Source organism: Candoia aspera, chromosome 2 (genome assembly GCF_035149785.1).
Source record: "Candoia aspera isolate rCanAsp1 chromosome 2, rCanAsp1.hap2, whole genome shotgun sequence".
NCBI classification, from domain to species: domain Eukaryota; kingdom Metazoa; phylum Chordata; class Lepidosauria; order Squamata; family Boidae; genus Candoia; species Candoia aspera.
Genome location: NC_086154.1, coordinates 156,950,681 through 156,965,038, shown reverse-complemented (window position 1 = coordinate 156,965,038; position 14,358 = coordinate 156,950,681). Strand labels below are relative to the sequence as shown.

The 14,358-nt window shown below is 43.2% G+C and overlaps 1 protein-coding gene across 1 annotated transcript in view; it reads left to right on the top strand.

The window, feature by feature from the left end:
- Positions 1–795: 795 nt before the first annotated feature.
- A2ML1 (alpha-2-macroglobulin like 1) overlaps positions 796–14,358 on the top strand; it is a 28,972-nt gene continuing 15,409 nt past the window's right edge. Inside the window, exons 1-8 of the mRNA XM_063294549.1 lie at positions 796–892; positions 2,112–2,261; positions 2,532–2,681; positions 7,500–7,593; positions 7,947–8,079; positions 8,316–8,544; positions 9,986–10,112; positions 14,032–14,153. Coding sequence (XP_063150619.1) covers positions 875–892; positions 2,112–2,261; positions 2,532–2,681; positions 7,500–7,593; positions 7,947–8,079; positions 8,316–8,544; positions 9,986–10,112; positions 14,032–14,153 — 1,023 coding nt within the window. The 5' untranslated portion in view covers positions 796–874. The remainder of the gene's footprint in view (positions 893–2,111; positions 2,262–2,531; positions 2,682–7,499; positions 7,594–7,946; positions 8,080–8,315; positions 8,545–9,985; positions 10,113–14,031; positions 14,154–14,358) is intronic.

The window sequence follows — 14,358 nt, the reverse complement described above, 5'->3', positions numbered from 1 at the left end:
TATGCTAGATGTGGTCAGGAAAGCAGAGGCAATGGGAGTCAAGCAGTCCCACAAGTAGCCTGGCCCCATACCATGTAGGGCTTTATAGTTGACAAGCAGCACCTTGAATCACACCTAGACATTTTTGGAGGCTTTATGGGACTGGTTTTTAAGTGTCTCTGTGTTTATATACACTCAAAGCCCCACTCTGAGAGGGGGTGACAGATAAGTTTGCAAAAAAATAAATAAATATGAAAGCATCCAAGCAACCACCTTCCTTGTACTACCCTGGCTTTGGGCAAAACACAATGAGTTCTATAGGAATTCTGCAATCATGTGGATTGTGTCCCATGATCTGTCAGCCCTGAGTCTAGGAATGTAAAACAAAATTAGCTGGATCAGACCAAAGCTAGAGAGATCATCTTGCCTACTCTCCTATCTTCCCCAGTGACCATGATGTGCCTCTGAGATTTGCCTGTGAGCTTGGGAGTCTGTTTGCATGATTTCATCCCTGTTATGCCTCCTTCTTCCCCAGGTGACCAGAAAGGGGCAGATCCTTGTGCACGGACAAAAGACTGTGACTAGCAAAGGTGGAGGTAGGATCACTGATCAACTCCTTTAAAAGTCTGGGCTGTAAATTTTTCATATTAGATAAGAGGTTAAACTGGTGCAACTTGAAAGGTGAAGAAAGGAGGCTAGGGTCATGAGTGGAGGAGTGATTTGTTCTTATTATTCTCCCTGATTCCTTTGTTCCACACCGTTTTCAGCTCTACAAGGCTCTTTCTCCATCCTGCTGACATTTAATTCTGACTTTGCACCACAGTCTTCTCTGGTTGTTTATTCTCTCTTCTCTGATGGTGGTGTCATTGCGGACAAAACCAAGTTTGTTGTGTCTATGTGCTTCAAAAACCAGGTGAGTAGGCCTATGGATGTCATGAATGGAGTAGCAGAACAAAGTGGGATTGTGGGGAAATCAGTACCCTGAATGGCCCATTCAAAAAGAGAGAGAAGAGAGATGCAGCACAAGTCATTCTGTTACACAGAAGTCCACAAGTTTTACTCTTGGCTTTAGCAATCTACAAGGGGCATTGTCTTTTGGGTAATAAAACACAATGCAAACCCTTGCAGGGTCCTTGGGCAACCTCATGTATTTGTTTTGGAGCTCTTTGTCATGGCTGATTAAACTGCTATCCTACAGTTCTTGAGCTAGAGAAAACTCTACTTGCATAAAATTTGGTGAGAATTTTACACCTCATGCTGAAGCTGCAACATCCCATTGCAGATTCTAGGAAAATTCCCGTATTAGCTTCAATCCTTAAGCTAAAATGTCACCTGAATCACAAATCTAAGATAACGTTATTCAGTGGCTAGCTGTGACCTGAAATTAAGAAGACATTGTTCATTTCTCTTCTACTCTGGTCACACCATACCTAGAATACTGTGTCCAGTTCTAGGCACTACATTTTAAATAAGGCTAGTGGCAAACTGGAATGTTTCCAGAGGAGAAAACACTAGATGAAAGAGGCCTGGAAGGAAAAACTTGGGAAGGCACTGGGTATGTTTAGCCTGGTGGAGAGAAGGCTGCAGGGAGATATAATAGTTGCCTCCAAGATTTTGAAGGGCTGTCATCTAGAAAACAGATGTGTTCAGAGTTGTTTCTGAAAACAGAACAAGGAAAAATGGGTCTGGATTTCAAGGAAGTAGATTTTGTAAAATAATTATTAGAAATAATCCCTAATGTAAGTTCCATCCAACAATGCAACAGAAAGAGTGGACTCTGCTTCCCTGGAGATGCTTAAACAGAGGCTAAATAGCCTTCTGTTGCAGCTGTTGTCATAGTGGATTCCTGCACTGGGCAGGGTATTGCAATAGACAACCTCCAGGCTATCTTCCAAATTTTATATTCTAAGATTCTAATAGTGTTAGCCTATCTACTCAGCTGACGTCATGCTGTAATTTCATGGTACCTTGCTGACATAATGTAAATAAGTACTATGAAAATGTAAAGGATTAGGGTTAAGGTCCAAGGAAGCTCTAAAAAAATGTTAAGTATTTGTAACTAGGTACAGTAATTGGTACTTTGTGGTTTCATGTGTCCTGACTGAGATTCATTTTAGCACTCATTTTTGTAGGTCAACCTGGAGTTGCCTCTGCAGCAAGAATTGCCAGGATCAAACATTGATCTTGCACTGAAAGCAGCTCCTGGCTCGTTATGTGCCGTCCGTGCAGTGGATCAAAGTGTCCTCCTTGTCAAGAAGGAGCAAGAGCTCTCCAAGGAAACTGTAAGGAACTCACAGAGAAAGAGAGAGAGATGATGAAAGAGATATGATGGCAGGGAAGAGGGAATGGGTGGGAAACGGAAGCCTCTTTGTTTACAGCATCGTTCTACAATCCAATGTTTAAAAATGCAGAAATAGAAGTGGTACATTATTAAAATGGTAAACATGACCCAGTAAAATACATGAAGTAAATTGCAGTAACTCAAATGACATTTGGTCTGGAAATGACAGAAATGACATCTTTTGCTAAACAACCCTTGTGTTCTTTTGCAGGTATATGGCATGTTTGATTTCTCTGAAGGATACCCTTATCAGGTCTCTGAGTATGACTACTGCTTTGAACCTTTCTTACCAGATCGTAGGAGGCGCTCTATTTGGAGACCCGGGTATGACAGTGGGATTGACCTCTTCAGTTTCCTCAAGGTAGATATCCTTCCATGTTCTGCTGTACCTTCTTATTTAGCAAGCCAGTGTAGAGGACACTGAGTAACATTCAGAGATCCCCAAGCCACACCAGTGGCTTTTCTAAAATTGTGCTCTGAGGCAAGAGAAACAGTCTATCAGCCCATTGTTTTATAAACTCAGCATCCCTGCTGCCCTGGGCAAGCAACTGTCAATAGTCGAAGAAGGTATGAGAAGTATTATTTATTTATTTATCATATTTTTATCACTGCCCATCTCCCCCACATGGGGGACCCTGGGCGGTTCACAGTAAAAACAATTTAAAATTCAATAAAATTATAAATAATACCAGTATTCAATAAATATAAAATATAATAAAATCCAAATAAGGGCAGATCAAATTCAGCCCATAAAGGGATAAGGCTGGTCCCTGCAGGGCTAGGGAACTAACCAGCCCCAAGAATGGCTCTTCCTCTCCCCACTACAAGCATGGTGACAAAACCAGGTTTTCAACTGTTTTCTGAAGTCCAGAAGAGGGGGGGCTAACTGCATTTCCAGGGGAAGGATGTTTCAAAGGGCGGGAGCTGCTGCAGAGAAGGCCCGCCTCCTGGACCCCGCCAGATGGAATTCTCTTGCAGACAGCGTCCACAGCATGCCCTCTCCGCATGAGCGGGTGGGACGGGTTGTTGTAACGGGGATGAGATGGTCCCTTAGGTAACCTGGACCCATGCCATGTAGGGCTTTAAAGGTGATTACCAACATCTTGAATTGGACCTGGAAGCAAATTGGCACCCAATGCAGCTCGCGGAGCGGCAGAGTTATATGTCCTAATCTTGAAGCACCTGAAATCATCCACACAGCCGCATTTTGGACCAGCTGTAGCTTCCAGATACTCTTCAAGGGTAGCCCCATGTAGAACACAGTACAGTAGTCTATATGGGAGATGACCAGGGCATGAGTGACCGTTCAAAGGGCCTCTCGCTCCAGGAAGGGGTGTAACTGGCACACAACACAAAGTTGCGCAAAGGCCCTTCTGACCACGACTGCCACCTGCTCTTCAAGCAGGAGTCATGAGTCCAAGAGGACCCCCAAGTTATGCACTGGGTCTGTCTTGGGTAGTGCAACCCCATCCAGAACTAAAGATGGCAAATTCCTGGGAGCCAAGGAGCCATTAACCCACAGCCACTCTGTCTTACCAGGGTTCAGCTGAAGCCTTTTGTTCCCCATCCAGACCCCAGCAGCCCCCAGGCACCTGGAAAGGGCAGCCACAGCATCACTTACTTCCCCCAGGATGGAAATGTATAGCTGAGTATCATCAGCATATTGATGATACCTCATCCCGTGGAGACAGGTGATCTCACCCAGTGGTTTCATGTAGATATTAAAAAGGAGAGGAGAGAGTACTGAACCCTGCGGCACCACACAAAGGAGGGGCTGTGGGCCTGATCTCTCCTCCCCTATTAACACCGACTGGGATCGGCCCTGGATGAAGGAGGTGAACCAGCGCAAAACGACAATGCCCACCCCCAACTCCCTGAGCCAACCCCAAAGGTTGCCATGGTCGATGGTATCGAAAGCCGCTGAGAGGTCAAGGAGGGCAAGGATGGATGCACTGCCTCCATCCCGCTCCCGCCAGAGATCATCCATAAGTGCAACCGATGCTGTTTCTGTCCCATATCTGGGCCTGAAACCTGACTGAAAGTCTAGATAATCTGCTTCCTCCAGGATCCTCTGGAGCTACAGTGCCACCACCTTCTCAGCCACCTTCCCCATAAAAGGGAGGTGAGAGACTGGATGAAAATTATCCAGTACAGTAGGGTCCAGTGATGGTTTCTTGAGGAGGGGTCACACCAGCACCTCCTTAAAGGCCGCCAGAAACACCGCTTCCTGCAAGGATGAATTTACCATCAACTGGGCCCAACCACACGTCACCTCCCAAGCTGCCTTCACCAGCCAGGAGGGACATGGATCTAATTGACAGGTGGTGGCATTTACAGTCCAGAGGATCTTGTCCACTTCCTCAGGTCCAACAGAATCAAACAGTTCCCAGATTACTGGGTAAGTACATTCCCCAGGCATCTCCTGAGACCCTGTCTCACGCTTGGAGTCCAGCTTAGCACAAATCCGAGCAATTTTATCCTGCAGATGCTCTGAAAACTCCTCAGCACGGCCCTGTATAAGATTTTCCAGACCCCCTTCCCCCAACAGGGATCGGGTGATCCTAAACAGGGCCACTGGGTGGCATTCTGCAGATGCAATAAGAGTGGAGAAGTACTGACATTTCGCCACTCTTACCACCACAAGGTAGGCCTTAATTGCAGCTCTAGCTTGTGTCCGGCCAGGTTCAGTCTTCGTCTTTCTCCAGCGGCGCTCTAGGCATCTCTTAATCCTCTTCAGAACCCTCAGCATCTCCGTGAACCATGGGGAGTGTTGGGTTCAATGGGATAAGAGAGGCCACACAGGCACAATCCTGTCCAAGGCCCCAGCTGCCTCCCTATTCCAGGCGGCAGCCACGGCCTCTGCTGGACCATGCAGCAAGCCCTCAGGTATAACCCCCAGCTCCCTCTGAAGCCCCATTGGGTCCATTAATTGCTGGGGGCAGACTGATCAAACAGATCCTGCCTCCCTGCAGAGGGGAGTGGCATAGGAGAAACTCAGGGCCACCAGGGCATGGTCTGACCATGACAAAGGGGAAAGATGTAACTCTCCCCTCAGATCACATTGCCACTGTTCCGACAAGAAAACTAAGTCTGGTGTGAGGCCACTGCCTCAAGTTGGGTCCCGAATAATCTGAGTGAGGCCAATGGCCGCCATGGTGGCCATGAACTCCTGAGCTACCTCCGAGGCCCGCCCCAGGGATGGCAGATTGAAGTCCCCCAGAACCATAAGCCTGGGGAACTCCACCGCCAACCCCGAGACAGCCTCCAGGAGCTCAGGCAGGGAGGTCGCCATGCAGCAGGGAGGCTGGTACAGCAGCAACACTCCCAACTGCTCTCGGGTACCCACCTTGAGAAACAGGGTCTCACAACCAGCTACTTGTGGAGCAGGGCCCCTGAAGGCCACTAGAGACTCTCTGATGATAATTGCCACCCCTCCTCCCCTTCCCTGCCATCTTGGCTGGTGCCACACCCAAAACCCGACTGGGCACATCTCCAACAAAGCTATTCCTCCTTCAGGGCCCAGCCAGGTTTCGGTAATACACGCCAGGTCTGCCCCCTCTTCCATGATCAAGTCACATATGAAGGGGGGCTTGTTGTTGACTGACATGGCATTAAGATGCAGCAGCCGGAGGCCAGGGCCCCCATAAGACTGCTGTCCAGGGCCTAGGTTTAAACCCAGAGGGTTGGAACACACCACAGGTAATAAACACCCGGGACATCTTCCTCTATGATGACTCACATTCAGAGATCCCCAAGCCACACCAGTAGCTTTTCTAAAATTGTGCTCTGAGGCAAGAGAAACAGTCTATCGGCCCATTGTTTTATAAACTCAGCATCCCTGCTGCCCTGGGCAAGCAACTGTCAATAGTTGAAGAAGGTATGATAGAAGTATTGCTGCCTGTGTTGGGGTTCCCTGCTGTGAGACAGCTTTTGCAGAGTTTGAAAGCACAGTACAAACACCCCAGATTCTCTTCCAGATAGACTGGTGATAAACATACCCTGAGGGCCATGTAAGTAATGCCTCCATTACTGAAAGCTAAAGGGTAAGCCGAGTTACTCCATTACTTTCACCCTACTTATTCAATATGTACGCTGAACAAATCATTTGAGAACAGGAAAGTACGAAGAAGAACGGGGTATCAGAATTGGTGGAAGACTCATTACCAACCTGCAATATGCAGATGATACAACTTTGCTTGCTGGAAGCAAAGAAGACTTGAAGTACTTGCTGATGAAGATCAAAGATTGTAGTCAGCAATACAGACTATACCTGAATGTGAAGAAGACAAAGATTCTCACAAATGGACCAATAAACAATGTCACAATAAATGGAGAAGAAATTGAAATCAACTATTTCATTCTACCCAGATTAACTATCAATGCCAAGGGAAGTAGTAATCAAGAAATCAAACGATGTATCGCGCTGGGAAAATCTGCCATCAAAGACCTATCTAAAGTTTTCAGAAGATGTCAGTTGAAAAACAAAGGTGTGTCTGACTCACGCCATGGTCTTCTCAATTGCCACATATGCCTGTGAAAGTTGGACATTAAAAAACGAAGATAGAAGAAGAATTGATGCATTCGAATTGTGATGTTGGTGAAGATTATTGAAAATATCATGGACTGCCAGAAGAATGAACAAATCAGTTTTAGAAGAAATACCACCAGATGTCAGAGGTTTGGCCTCAGAAGCCATAAAAACCCCTTCTGATCCCTCTCCTCTGTCATGGGTTGTAAAGGAGGGAGGGGGGAAAACTTGATTACTGTGAGTGAGAGAGACATCAGAGACATCACAGAGCCAGCAAATTGACACCAGAATGTTGTGGCTACAGTGTTATCTGCAAACGGACAGTGAAGAATGTTGCTGGGGAATCATGTTGTAAAACTAACAGCAGTTGTAAAACTTCAATTTCAAAAGAAGGTGGGAACTTGTGGCTGGTAAAAGAAGGGAACTGGGGGGATTTCAGTTACTTGAATCTTTAGATGTAGATGGCAATGTTACTGTATCTTTCAATAAACAAAATACTTCACTGAGACCTCACCAGTTCCAGAGAGATTTCTTACTGTTGGGATATCTGAACCTACGATCCTCACAGGATCTGATGCTTGGGCTTGAAAGTACAGGCACAACTAATACAGTATTCTTCCTTTGATCTTTTTCACTGCTGACTTATGACAGGAAATGGGACTGAAGGTCTTGTCAAACTACAAAATAAAGAAGACAGCTGAATGCCGCATCTATCCATTCTATACTTTCAGTGAATCAGCTTCTGGTAAGGATTTTTCCAAATTCTTGACTGAACACAGGCAATCATGAGTGCATGGATGTGCATAAGCATGAATGCCTACATGCATGTGTTTATTACCAACATGATGACAGTTTTTTTCAGTTTCATCTGTGCTTATAGATTTGGCAGGTTTATAAAGTTCAGAAACAAGTAAAACCTATTTGATGAGACAGATAAAGAAATGGGTATCAGCATAGCAGTCAAAATTTCACTCTTGCTTTTTCTAAAGAAGAATTCAGTTTTTACTAGCTCACTTTTTCAGTGTCCCTCACTTGTAAATTAGCCAAGGCACTTCAGGAGAAAAACAGACTCCTTCCTGTGTTCCTTTTGCTTTGCAGCAGCTGTACCAATGGCACCAATGAGAACAGAAGCTTACACAACCCGACAACCTCACTCACCTGACCAGCCCTTTGAATCCCAAGTCCGTCAACTGTTTCCTGAGACCTGGATGTGGGATTTGTATCCTGTTGGGTAAGTTGTGTTTGAACTATACTTCCTGTGCTTTAAGCAGCACACAGGTGGAAATGTGCTTCTAATGGCCATTGTATTTACTGGAGATATCCAGTAAATCCTTACCATGTTGGTGGCTCTGAAGAGGTTAAATATTCCCATTTAAAATGCAAGGCTTTTGGATTTAGGAGGGAAAATTCCCATGTGCAAGAACAAAACCTGTCATCTTTCTTTGTTACACCCCAAATTCTTTGCAGTGTTTCAGGAACAAAGCAAGTGCATGTCACAGTTCCTGACTCCATCACTGAATGGAAACTCAGCATGTTCTGTACTTCCCAAAGCCATGGGTTTGGGATTTCCCCAACAGTGGGCTTGACAGCCTTTAAGCCTTTCTTTGTGGATGTCACCATACCCTACTCTGTGATTCGTGGGGAATCGTTTCCAGTGATTGCCTCTGTCTTCAGCTATATGAAACAGTGCATACAGGTAAGGAAAATCTGTATGTCTCATCAATGTGAGGTTTCTTATGAAACCTCTTATATCTGTTCAGGAATCAAAAGATTAAAGTTGTGTTGCACACAATGCTAAGCTAGGATAAGGATTTGTGTTAACTTTTTTTTTACCAGCAAAAGTAAGGGCTGAGTTGCATGTTCCCTTGTCCCCAGCATGAATACAGGCCACTGACCACTTCTCAAGGGCAGGAACACAGAATGCCATCATCTACTCCTCCTCAGCCCACCTGATTTTTTCAGCTACATGTCAATAATAGAGTTCCTGATTTGTGATGTCCAGTTTCCCCACTGCATCTCATTTCATGGTACACAAAGACCTCTGCTCTAATTGACCACAGAGAATGTCTTCTCCTTCCTGTCACCACTTGCTGCTCTCTGCAGCGATTTTTAATAAGTTTTATAAGTTCACCACAGGAAGAAGAAAAGCTCCCCTGGTAGTTCAAATGACAGAAATAATGTTTACCAGTCCAGGACAAAGTAGCAAACCACTTTCAAAAAAACACTTGCGAAGAAAACTGCAGGGAATAATACAGGCAGTTGCCAAGACTACACTGACTAGAATTTACCAAAAAAAAAAGGTGGCAGGGCAGAAGCGGGGAATCCACCAATCAGGGCTGTGATGTATGTCATCAGAAGGGAACAGGAGGTCATCACTGTGGCCAAAGTGGAGGAACTGGTTGGAATCCAGAAAGGGATGTCTTAGTCCCATTGCCAGCGAGTGTACAGGAGTCAAGCAGCTGAAGACTGCAGTGCAGAAAAAACCTCAGTTTTGTACGTGAGAAAAAAATGATCCTGGCTTGTTGGCCATTCATAGCATTTTTAGTTATTGTAGGCTGTATTTTTGCCTCTGTATTTTTGAAGATTTGTCATTTGTTATAATTTTTGCTCTGCTATATTTCCATTTTCTTTTACGATAATGTCAATTTTTGTTGGGTGCCAAGGTGTGCTTGTGAGAGGTGTTTTGGGTAGAAATGTTTCCTTCTGAGTGGTGTGTATCTTTGAGAGAAGGGATTCCATTCACTGCAGTGGGGGATGTTAAATGTTTCTGTGCATGTATTTTTTTCTGATTTTTACTAATTTCCCACCTGTGAACTATGTTGTGTTTGTGTTGTTGTATGTGTAGGCTGATGAAAAGAAACAAGATGAGTCCAATCAGTCATTTATAGATAATAGACACCATCCTCTGTGGGTAGTACTTTGGATCCAGAAGAACATTTAGCTTATTTTTTTTTCTCTTTATATTCTGGCATATTGAAATGGCCAGCATGCCATTGGGAATAACTGTAGCAGCCCTTTTTTTTTTTAAAAAAGCCTTAAAAGTACCCCTCCTTAATTTTCTCTCCCCCCCCTCTTCTACTCCTGTTTTTCCATGTATTGTGGCTACTCTCTTTGCTCTTGATCTGTCTATTCAACAGATCCAGATTACCCTCTACAAGTCTGAAAACTATGAGGTGCAGTCATGCAAGGGATGTAAATACACCAGCTGCCTGTGCAGTAATGAAGCCAAGACCTTCTCATGGAACATAAAGGCTACTAAACTGGGTGAGGTGACCTAAGGGAGAATGGCTGGGCAGACTGATGATAGATGCAGCTAACAGTAGGGTACTCCAGTCAAGACCACTATCCCCATTGCTTTGCAGTATTGAAACAAGTTCCTACCTACACTGGGACTCATACAGAATCTTGGATCAGCACCTAGCTACCTTACGCCCCGATTTAGAACTCCTGCATCCATTTTCTAGAACTGATATTCTCTAGATTTTGTCCTGGAAAAGAAAGCATTAACTATGTTGGAATGATATCTGGAACTTTTAATGTTCATGTTTGAAAGCTGTTGAGGTCTTCCTCCTTAATTCTTATAGCGATAGTTGTGTATATTCTATACCTTGATTACTAATAGGGACAGATTATCCTGGTTATGCAGAGTTAATATGGTCAAAGAACATATCCCCAGAGGGAGTGGCAGGAGTAACTATTCAGGCCCAGGCACGAAAACAGAGAACCCGCACAAGTGGTGGCAGTGGGGGGGATCAGAAGGGTCGAAGGCAATGGATACTTCCAGAATGAGTGTGAGAGGGCAGCCCTTCTACAGAATGGCTATGGTGGGCAGTCCAGAAGAGGCACTGCCAGTGTCTGGGCTATAGTCCTTATTTGATGTTTTTCTCTGGCAGATTGGTGAATCATTGACATACACTCAGACATAACTCTTTTTCTTGGCCAACGCACCAGGGACACACACTTACCTGGAAGTCATATCATAACTATGTATACTGGATGTGATTAATATATATTTTTGGCTCCAGTAGGACAATCGTGTTGTCTGTAGCTGGACTGGCCTCTATGACTATTGTTACAAGCAAGTACATATTCAGTGAATAAGCCTTTAAATCTTGCAATAAAATGTTCTGTTCCTCAAATTCAAGTTTATTCTGATTTAGTTAACAATGGTGAATGGCTAGCAGGGTAAAAAAAAAAACTCAGAGTGACCTGAATACAGCTAAGACAGTGAACCAGTTATATAAAATCTAAAAGATTTAAAACTAGAACTAGTGAAATGTTGAATACATTGATTTAAAAAAAAATTGGAGTGATGACATTATGAAGTATCTTTGCTTTTTTATTTTACTGTATTTCTATTTTATCCTATTTTTTATTTTATGTTGTGTTTTATATTGTTCTACAATATTTTATTCAAATTTTCTCTTACTCTGATTTTAAATCTAGATCTTTTAGGCTTTATATGACTGTTACACTGACTTAGCTGTATTTGGTCACTGTTTCTGATTAGATTACTTTAGCCCTTCCTCCCCTCCTTGGGAGATAGACCAACCTCAACAGATGTAACAGAATCAAACATTATTTAAAGGGATAATGAAAAAATAAATTGTAGAACTCTTTTTTTTAAACTATCTATATTAAAATGCAAGCCTTCAGTGTTGGAAAAGATGAGTCACAGAGCTGCCCAGATTATGGGGAAAAACAACTTGGTTAAAATAGCAAAAGTCAATAGAAAACAGAATGTACCAGGTACCAGGAAGACCAAAAGATGGCATTGGTCAGCTACAAATCTCTGAGAATCTCCAGAATATTTCTGAGAAAAGTTTCCAGGTCTGCACATCACAAGAGGACAAAAAACAGAAATATTCTTATCCCTAGCTTGTAAGAGAAATTATAAAATTAGACTTCGCATCACAGAGAAGACAAATCCAACCTAGCACAATATTCCTACCTAGACAGTCTACCTATTTTTTTTACAAAAGTAGATGACTTCCTGAAGCAGAACAATTCTTTACTTCCAGGTTACTGATCTCTAGCTTCTTGGGGATTCCAAGCTTTTCTCAAGAGGTTGTTGGGGAAATTCTTTATCCATCCTTTCCCCCCTGTTTCTCTGGAGTCCTGCCCCAGTTTCAAAAGCAGCCAGCTTTTCCTTTTTTTCTGGGGCTAGTGTATCTGGCTTTCTGTGAACATGACTGTGGGCAGGGAATATCTGCAATCTGCACATGAGGATGTGTATTCTGACTGAGTCTTGCCAGGTGGCAGTGGAACTACATTCATAACACAAACTCAAATACTTACCTGAGTGCTTCAGCTAATACCTATTATCCTAACAAGAATGTAGACCTCAGAACGCAATCTCCTGACCTTTCAGGCTGATCAGAACCAAATGACTGCTGATGCTCCTGCTGGTCGTGCCAAGAGTAGGCCAGGAAAGCTGCCTAGAATCAGTCTGATAAGTGAAGTTCTATCCAAATCAAAGGCCTTTGTCCTCTTTTATGTGGTTGATGATGTTCTCCTCAGGTAGCTTCTTCATTGGCTTAACACAGGTGCAGCTCTCCTCCCTGTTTGAGACGTTTTTGGAATTTCTCAGAACTGTTATATCTGGGGGAATTCTAAGACTTATAAATACAAGCCTTCTATACAGTTCTGTTAATTTCCAGAAGCTGCAGTAAACTCCTATGAACTTTCCATGATACCAGCTTGCTTCATCCATGCCTTGGTCTAGGATTCCACCCTCCTTCTCTCTATTTTTCCCAGGCAGTTTTGGCCTTTCCTGAAGAAGAAAAGTTACATTCAGCTGTGCCATTTGTCCTCCACTTAGACTGATCCCAAATTACCCTAGCTGTAAGCTTCCTTATCTTACATGCATACCCCACCCACAATAGTCAATGTGATTTCATATGTTCCTCTTGTATTTCAAAGAAATGCAAAATATTTTAAGGTAGTAGAGAATTAACATTTTAGCATAACATTACAGGTTGCGATTTTATAAGCAAGATGCTTAATGTGGCTTAATTCATGCATAAATGTATGTTAGATTATGTGGGATTAATCTTTCCCAGCCTTGGTCAGTCTTGACACCCTTCAGGTATATTGGGCTTCAACAACAGTAATGCCCAAGTGATTTGATTTGATTTCTGTGTACTGCAATGAGCAGATCTTCTGTTTATAGATCACTTCATTCTTGCCTGAAATAAAGAGACTAATCCCAACAGAAGCCTCACAGGTCTGAAGGGCACAAAGTTGAGTCACACTGCTTGTTAAGAGAAAAATATTACAAGTCTGCCCCCTACTGTTTTAGTATTAGTAGGAACAGCCTAGCTTTGAGAGGTGATGGGACATTGCTATTTCAAAAGCTATTAGTTGCTATTATTAAATAACAGAGAACGTGGTCATACGATGTCCATTACAGGCCATGATAAATGCGAGGCTTAGACTAGGAATCTTTGTTTAGTCTAGGAATCTTGAGGAATCTTGAAGTCTTAGGCTAGGAATCTTGAGGAAAAGAGATGAAGGAGGCCAGTGGCAAGCTCATCTGTAAATCTCAGCTCTCCAAATATTAAACCCCTTATTCAGGATTTCACACATGACTAGATTAGTCTCTTTATTTCAGACAAGAATGAAGCTCTCCAAATATTAAACCCCTTATTCAGGATTTCACACATGACTAGATTAGTCTCTTTATTTCAGACAAGAGTGAAGTCATCTACACACCAACTATTTGCTCACTAGAGTACACAGAAATCAAAGCCTTAATATAGGCCAATGCTCCAGGTTTTTAATTCTAGGCATATTTCTCTTGTCTTTCCAAGTCAAAGGATACTTGGCCGTTGTCTTGATGACCTTGAGAAATTCCTGATCTATGTTGACATGATCGTTTTCTCTAGCCTAGGAACAGTGGCCCTTGCCTCAGCAGGTTCAATCCTTAGACATCTTCTGCTGAAAGTAAGAGGTTGCACATAAACAATATTGTATTGAGAATATTATTTTAGATATAGTTAATAAAACTGCTGACACAGGAAATAATTTGAACCCATTGGATTAGCTCACCATCACTGCTTGAAACTGACCAATGGAATTAGCAGTACTGGAGGGAAAGTTTATAGAGCCTCTTTGGTGATTAGATTTTTCTATAAGTTGGCTTTTGCAGTGATTAACACATTGTTCTATCTCTCCATATTAGGCATGGTAAACTTCACTCTCAGCACAGAGACACTGAACCATCGCGTATTATGTGGCAGTGAGCAAACAGTTGTGCTTGAAAAGGGCCAGCAAGACATCTTGATCAAGCCTCTTCTTGTCCGGGTGAGTTTACAATCCAGCATTCTGGGCTCTATAACCTTCCCTATCCTGACACCGGCCTGTTTTCAGTACAGGGCACATGTTTAGCTAAGTACCCATCATTTGGACCCATCACAGAATCATAGCCAGGTATGAACATCTACAGCTCATAAAAAAAAAATGCATTGACACCTGCACTCCTTGCTCTGTTCTTTCAGTAACCTGTACC